The sequence below is a fragment of the Cajanus cajan genome, chromosome 5 (assembly GCF_000230855.2).
Source record: "Cajanus cajan strain Asha chromosome 5, NIPB_CcT2T_4, whole genome shotgun sequence".
In the NCBI taxonomy this organism is placed as follows: Eukaryota; Viridiplantae; Streptophyta; class Magnoliopsida; order Fabales; family Fabaceae; genus Cajanus; species Cajanus cajan.
In genome coordinates, this window is record NC_138521.1 from 16,215,328 (window position 1) to 16,223,956 (window position 8,629).

Consider the following 8,629-nt stretch of genomic DNA (forward strand, 5'->3'; position numbering starts at 1 on the left):
GGACATACACTTATTCTGTAAATAGTTTTTTTGTATAAAATAAATTGAAAAATTCAAAGCTAATCATCCCCAAAACACACTATAATGTTTATTTGTTGATGTCATTATTAATACTTTTGCAAGCCATATGTGAAAACATGTAGAATACATTGAGAAATGTAAGTTTAACTATGATTCAAATAAATGATTTTGCATGAAGAACTTTTTTAAGTGAATCAAAATAAATAAATGACTTTGCATATTAATCTCCTCAAAGACTTATAATTTAGTTTACTAATCATTCTTTAGCTTAGTATTAACAAATCTCATTCTTTCTCGTGTTATTGATACTATCAATTTCTACATGAAAATTTTTACACTATATTTTTCTGCAATATATTGTCTTTGATAGGAAGTGATAAGGTCATTACAAAGAAAATATTTATATAAATTATCAATTAAATAACATAAACAAAATCGACAACTGGTGCATTAATACCAACATCGTACTAGTTATTATCATACATTCCCCGTCTTTTACATCCTATTTTCACCCTATTTTTATTCTAATATCTCTTTATTTCTAATCAAACTATCTACCATATTGATTATTCTCTTTTTTTTTCTTCTTCCATTTCTCTTCCTTACCCATACACTATAAAATAGGGTGTACGTTCATCTTTTTCAAAAATAATTTAAACAGGTATATCACATTAATTCAAATAATTGAATATAGAGGTATTGACCTCCTTAATTTTAATCCCTTAGCACATAGCGCCTAGTTTTACTCTAGAACTAAAATAGCTCACAGGAATTTCGGAACTTAAATCTAGAGTTGATTTATTCTATGTAGGTGTTGTGAATATTTGCTCTCAATATTTTTTATTGTCCTTGTATTTTGTGTACACGTGGGACGTGCTAGTTGTCTTGAATTGGTGAATTTTGTAATTAAATTCCAGTTTCATTTTTTTTGGTCACAAAATAACCTCTTCCTTACGTGGCAGCACTTGTGTGCAAACCATGACTATCGATCCTAGCCCGATTCTTAGGATATTTGAATTGTTCCAATTTTGAGAGCTTGACTCTGACGTGATCAAACCATGGTTCCCTCAACTATACATGGTTAAGGTGGGGCCACCATAGCCTTTAAAAGGCAAAGTTTGGAGCAGCATTATTCGATCACCATATCGTTCTTCTCCGTTAAGGTTATTTCTGCTTCTAGCATTGCGCACCAAGCTCAAAAGTATGCATGTCCCCTCCATCTTCAACACATACTTTTGCATTAATATTGGTGTCTTGTTATATATATTTTTGTTGTGTGTGTAGTAATATTGTATTATTCGTTATGATATGATGAGGATGCAATGAAATGAGTGTTTATTAAGCATTTTTGCATGTGACGTGACAAGATTTAACGTTAATTAATTATAAGTACGTGCATGTAGAAGAAGATGCCTGCGAGTGTTGGAACCGGGAATGGGAACATTCAAATTCGTGACGAGGAAGAAATTAGTGGTCCAACGGTGAAGGCTCAAACGATTGATGAGCTTCACTCGTTGCAGAAGAAGAAGTCTGCACCTAGCACTCCCAGGGGGGCTCAGCCTACTGCCTTTAGTACCATGTCTGAGGAAGAACGCAGCAAACAGCAGCTAGAATCCATCAGGTAATTTAAACACTATTCTTAACATTCCCTTTTATTTATTTATTTATTATTTTTATTATTATTAAAAAATACTAATTCTTAACATTAAATTAAAAATATATTTAATAAATCATATGCGATAATATATATATATATATATATATTAATACTTATCTTTCACCGATTAGGATGTGTTTAAATAAACAGTTATTTTTCAAGACACATAAGATGAGAGATAGATTGACGTTCAATTAGATAGAACGGAGAAACAAACACATATTTACAGTGTGTTTGATTTATCATAAAAAAATTCTTAAACGGCCGTTATAACGTGAAAGTAACAAATTGTTATTTCCAAAGATTTTCGTTTACATCATTTTAAATGATAATCCAAACAAGCACTTAAACATTAGAAATTTTTACTTCTTTTATTATAGTGTACAATGGTTTCTAAAGGATAGCTTAGAGTCTCCCATGGACATATTTGGAGTCGCATGTTATATTCAAATAATTATGAAGATATTATTTTCATCACCTTGTTTTTTCACCGGGTACATGCAATTATATATCTACAATAATATATGGGATTAAGAATTTGTCGTTCATAAGATACAACAAATTTAAATAACTTCATTCCTCTGTCGCCTCAAAATTGGACACATGCAATTGGGAACTTACGGATTTTCCTCTCCATGATTGATTCGTTACTCTACCATTAAGAATCCAGTGATGTATTAATCAGGTTATAGCATGTTATTTTCTCTCATAACATTCTTATACCATGTGCTGATTTGATTTGATGTCACATTGTTTTGTTATGACACTAATTTTATAAGGTCGTGGAGGAATTGTAACAAATTGTGAACGTAAAGTAACATATTTTGAATGAGCATATATATTAATTGAATTTGTTGAATGTTTCAGTGCATCTTTGGCGTCTCTAACAAGAGAAAGTGGACCAAAGGTAGTAAAAGGCGATCCTGCAAGCAGGTACGAAGGTTCAAGGGTCGCACACGTGTCACACCCACTTGTGACACCCACCATCGCTGTCAGTGACAGTGCTTTGAAGTTCACACATGTTCTCTATAACCTCTCCCCCGCAGGTTTATTTTACTCTTTCTTTTACTTTTTACTACTATATTTCCATAAATTCAAATAATCATTTTCTAGATAAAAAGAAGCAAAATTAAATAAACTGCCATTTTATTACAATTAAAGGGAAAATAAAATGACCCTTGAAGCTTCTCACAGGACAAGTTTTCTTCGTTACGTTATTACAACGTGTTTATGAATCATCGTGATAACTTAAATGTGCGTTTTTTAAATTCACGAATTGTTCATACAGATTGGTATTACATCATTTTGTACTTGTGGTGTACGAAAATGAATTCAGCATCACCTTCTCATATATCTTATGTTTGAAAAAATAAATTGGTCAAGGACTCAAGGATGGCAATGGCATGTTTCTAATTAAAATAATGAGTTGACTAATCTAAATTAATTTCACTAAGTAAAAAGTTTATGCTCACAAAAATGTATAACAATATATATAATATATGTACAAGAAGATTATTAGTGTAGATATAATTTGGTGCATGCAGAACTTTATGAACAAGCGATTAAGTATGAGAAAGGATCGTTCATCACTGCGACTGGGGCATTGGCTACGCTTTCTGGGGCCAAGACTGGTCGGTGTCCTAGAGACAAGCGTGTGGTGAAGGATGAACTTACTGAGAATGAGCTTTGGTGGGGAAAGTGAGTGAAATTTTACTTAATTTATCAAAAAAAAAATTTAACTTTTAAAATATAATTTTTTCTTTGATTCACATTTGATGCTCAAAATGTTGTACTTTGAAGGGGTTCTCCTAACATCGAGATGGACGAGCACAGTTTCATGGTGAATAGAGAAAGAGCCGTTGATTATTTGAACTCTTTGGATAAGGTCAGTTATCTTTCCATTTTTGTCTTCTCTCTGTCTAACGTGTATGAATTGTGTAAAAGAAAAAAAAAAAACTATTAGTGCAACTCTGAGAAATGTATAAAAACAGGCTAACGATGTATATATATCACGTATTTCATAATGTCAAAGATATCGCCCTGATTTTCTGTGTTTATCTCATCTTTATAAAATGGTGACTAGGAATGGAACCTGTTGTTATTTTGTTAAAGTGGGCAAGTTATATTTTTTAAATCAATTATGACTTTTTGTGTCTCTTGGTATTGTTGATTTATATCCCATTGCTTAAGTATTATACATAAATTTTAAAAATATTTTATCTTATGTATGGATGGCATTCGGTGGAATTCTAAAAAAAATATTCCTTCTAATTTTCAGGTCTTCGTGAATGACCAATTCTTGAACTGGGACCCAGAGAACAAAATCAAAGTCAGGATTGTCTCTGCTAGAGCTTACCATTCCTTGTTTATGCACAACATGTAAGTATAGGCAAAATAATAATTTACCATCACACCGACCCTCTTATTTTAATTTCGCCAACCATAAGCAAATGTTTAAAGAATCAATCAATAAATAAAAATTACAGTACTTAACAATTAGCATATTAATAGCATTAAATGTTATATTTTATTAGTAACCATCTGAATATCTATTGAACATGTACATCCCTTCTTAGTAGATGAAATGCAAAAAGTTTATACACGTTTAGTAGGGTGAACAAATGACCAATTAAATGAATGTATGCAGGTGCATTCGGCCCACTCTTGAAGAGATTGAGAGTTTTGGTACACCAGATTTCACTATTTACAATGCAGGACAGTTTCCTTGCAATCGTTACACTCACTACATGACATCCTCCACTAGCGTTGATATTAGTCTTGCAAGGAAGGAAATGGTCATTCTTGGAACACAGTATGCAGGAGAAATGAAGAAGGGTCTCTTCAGTCTCATGCATTATCTCATGCCTAAGCGCCAAATCCTCTCCCTACACTCTGGCTGCAATATGGGCAAAGAAGGAGATGTTGCTCTCTTTTTTGGCCTCTCAGGTATGCATTCTTTTTTGTCTTTCAACTTTAAAAAGTTTTAGCATATAGTGAGATCAAATTATGAACTTGATTTATGGTTTATGGACCCTTTTTGTTGTTATTACTATTCATATTAGGTACTGGAAAGACCACTCTGTCCACGGATCATAATAGGTTTTTAATTGGAGATGATGAACACTGTTGGAGTGGGAGCGGTGTCTCAAACATTGAAGGTGGTTGCTACGCCAAATGCATTGATCTCTCTAGGGAGAAAGAACCTGACATCTGGAACGCCATCAAATTTGGCACAGGTATTGCCCTATTAATCTTAGCCTACTCTATTAATTAACATCTCTTCATCTTTGACTTCACTCATTTTGATGCATTTTTATTCACTTGGTTCTCAGTCTTGGAGAATGTTGTTTTTGGGGAGCATGATCGAGTAGTGGATTACACTGACAAATCAGTTACAGGTAAGTAATGACTTGGTTTATAGTATTTGCTTACTAGCTGACAAGAGGGTCTTTAGTTATGGTTATCAAAAAATATATATATAAGGACTTAGTTGTGACTAGGTCATACCAGATTAATGTTTGACTTAATATGTGTATGCAAGGTGTCCCTGATTCATAATATGAATCCATTATGTGAGTTCAACTCTTACAAATAACGAAGGCTGATTATTTTAACTACTAATACATAGGGATAAGATAGAATTAAACAAGTCAAACCTCTAATTTTAATACTCGTATTGCAGACTATTTCATATGATTTGAATATTATTCAGACAATAATCAATAACTTGAACCAAATTACAAGAATTTGAGGCATAATAACATCATATATAATACACGTGGCTTATACTGATTTGAAATTAATTACAGCAGATCTTGTTGATAAAATATACTTTTTTTTCATATTGCAGAAAATACTCGTGCAGCTTATCCAATTGAATACATTCCAAATGTTAAGTTACCATGTGTTGGTCCTCACCCTAAGAATGTGATCCTTTTGGCATGTGATGCATTTGGTGTGCTTCCACCTGTGAGTAAGTTAAGCCTGTCGCAGACCATGTACCATTTCATCAGTGGATACACAGCTTTGGTAATGTCCGAGTAACTTATCACGCTATATATCTTGCTAATGTTGCTTCCTCTCTATATATTTCTCTCACGAGTTCTTTTCTTTATGAGAACTAAAGGTGGCTGGCACAGAGGAGGGTATAAAGGAGCCACAGGCAACATTTTCAGCTTGTTTTGGTGCAGCATTTATAATGCTTCACCCCACAAAGTACGCAGCCATGCTTGCTGAAAAGATGCAGAAACATGGTGCTACTGGATGGCTTGTTAACACGGGATGGTCTGGTGGAAGGTATGTTTTTAATAGTTATAAAATTAATAAGGAAAATGCTAACCAGTACTCTTAAGACACTGATTAATAGGTTAAGGAATCAAAATGTACCTGCATATTTTCTCATGAAATCTTATTGTAGCTTTCAATAAATTTCCACATATTTGATTTAACTAGTGTCCTAGTTAACGAAACTCAATTAATAATAGTTAAAAGAAAAACGACTCCTTTTTCTAATACTCTTTTTCAAATACATTCTTTCTTAACAAATGATAGAGAATATGTATTAGAAGCTTAACAAATAATAGAGAGTATGTATTAGAAGTGTGTTAGAATATGTTGCTAACACTTTATAAAACTGAAAACTCACTTTGTTGGTTGTGAAAAACTGCAGTTATGGTTCTGGAAGTCGTATTAAGCTATCTTTTACAAGAAAAATAATTGATGCTATTCACTCTGGAAGCCTCATGAAGGCAAAATACAAGAAGACTGAGATTTTTGGACTTGAGATCCCCACTGAAGTGGAGGGTGTTCCCTCGGAAATTCTAGACCCTGAGAACACGGTTAGTGGTCCACAACTCGTCTTTTTCAACCATTTCAACTATTTTTCTACTTTCAAAATCTTGTAACATTAATTGGAAATTTTGTTTGATTGCAGTGGTCAGACAAAGGTGCCTACAAGGAGACACTGTTGAAGCTGGCTGGATTGTTCAAGAACAATTTTGAGACCTTCACCAACTACAAGATTGGAGAGAACAACAAACTGACAGAGGAGATTCTTGCTGCTGGTCCAATCATAGCTAATGCTTAATTAGGAGATGGGGACCCTCTTTACTTTGCTAATTTCTTTTGGTTTTGCATTCTTGTTGGTTACTTGGATTTGAAGGAAAGACAATATTTTTGAACAACATAGCCATCATGCCTTTAAACATCGAAGAAAGATTTCAAGTCTTTTTTGCTACTTGCCAATGAAGCCGTCTTGTTCTTATTTCTTTGGCAGAGAAGTTACGAGGGAGATGAGAAGACCAAGGCATGCTATAAAACCTGTGGCTGTTTAAAATATGATTCCATTTTTGAAAGCACCAGTTACATTCATACATGTGTTTGTATTGCTTTCCAGAATAGAACCACCTACGAGTATTGTCTTTAGACATTGAACTTATTAATTTAAAGCACTCCTACAGTTTTTCTTGCTTCCACTACTCTAATCCCTTGCATCTTGTTTCGATATCTTTTCCATTCCTTATTGTATGATTCAAGAATATAATTTGTGAGCTGTTTTCTTAAGTTATCCTGAGAGTTTATTGAAATAAATTGAAGGACATATCTTTAGTTATTTTCCTAAGTTCTTACAAACACAAACAAAAATACTTATATCAAAAGATCAATCTAAATAAATTGTAAATAAGTTCTTTCAACGGCACAGTAATACTAAAACTATTAATTGAATTTTAAAAATATTTTAGAAGCTGGAGTGATTATGTTAGGACTTAGGAACCAGGAATTCAAATGACAAAGAAAAGGAGGATTTTATTTTTTGATTGCAAAGGAACAAAGAATAGGAGAGGTAACTCTTCTCCAACCATTTCCCCTTCACAAAGAATTTTTCCTTATACAAAGAGCTAAACAGATAATCATCAACCCTTCTACCATTCTTCCCCTATTTATATCTAATTACGCACTCTAATTAATTAACTCATTAGTTTTCAAACTATCCTAACTAACTCTGCCTTTCCTGTAGTTGTAACAATACAGGCCCTCCTAAAAAAACAACCTTGTTCTCAAGGTTGATATGTAGAAGAAAGTTTTTTCCTCCGGAGCAATGAGTTGTAAGTAGTCTTCCCTCAGATCGCAATGTTGGAAGCATGATGAGTTTGCTATTTTTTGTTTATGCATCACTTGCTAGACTATGGTCATTGCAAAAGATCTCCAACCCTAGACCCAAACACCCTACGAGCAAGGCTCACTTGGCTATGAATAGAGTGAATACACATGTTATGCATCCCAAACGAGTAGAATCTTGGGCAGAAACTTGTTCTTCCATTACCTTCCTATGCGACTCACTCACATCTAATGGAAAGGTTGCTTCTCTTATTGTTTTTGTTTACCCATTATGATTTATGACACAAAACACCACCTTTCCAACCACATTCTTGGGTTGTCTTGCCTCTTCTCACTGTACCGGGAACCGAACACCCTTTCGGTCAATGCACAACTTGAAAGGGTATTTGGTTACAAGTTAGGAACTTATCATCATCAGCATACTGAGGAACCGAATACCCCTTCGGCCAATACACAACCCGAAAGGGTATTCCTCCACAAGGTTGAACAGTCGCCCAATCACCAAGTTTGAAGGCCAAGTACTAGTTCAGCTAATGCATAACCTAAAAGGGTATTCGGCCATAATATAAGCCGAATACCCATCATTATTGAAGTTACATTACGCTAATTTTGGTTAGATAACAGAGTACCACATCAACCCGAATTAAAGGATAAACTCAATTTATTAATCTCTTAATCAAAAAGGCCCATCAGGCCCAACAAGTCACTATAAATACAATATTGATGGGACAGAAAGGTAGGTACGATTATTTAATACTGTAGCATTCATTGCTCCATACCGAATACTGACTTGAGCGTCGGAGTGCCTTTGCAGGTACCCTCCCCCACCCTGAG

At 33.9% G+C, this 8,629-nt stretch overlaps 1 protein-coding gene across 1 annotated transcript; it reads left to right on the forward strand.

The window, feature by feature from the left end:
• Window positions 1-1,090: 1,090 nt before the first annotated feature.
• LOC109806401 (phosphoenolpyruvate carboxykinase (ATP) 1) lies at window positions 1,091-7,152 on the forward strand. The gene is made up of 13 exons (XM_020368792.3): window positions 1,091-1,222; window positions 1,425-1,642; window positions 2,546-2,724; window positions 3,223-3,376; window positions 3,479-3,563; window positions 3,957-4,057; window positions 4,326-4,624; window positions 4,741-4,914; window positions 5,011-5,076; window positions 5,529-5,707; window positions 5,805-5,974; window positions 6,348-6,516; window positions 6,612-7,152. Exons 2-13 carry the CDS (start codon window positions 1,431-1,433, stop codon window positions 6,762-6,764), a joined length of 1,941 nt encoding a protein of 646 aa, XP_020224381.1. The 5' UTR covers window positions 1,091-1,222; window positions 1,425-1,430; the 3' UTR covers window positions 6,765-7,152.
• Window positions 7,153-8,629: the final 1,477 nt, after the last annotated feature.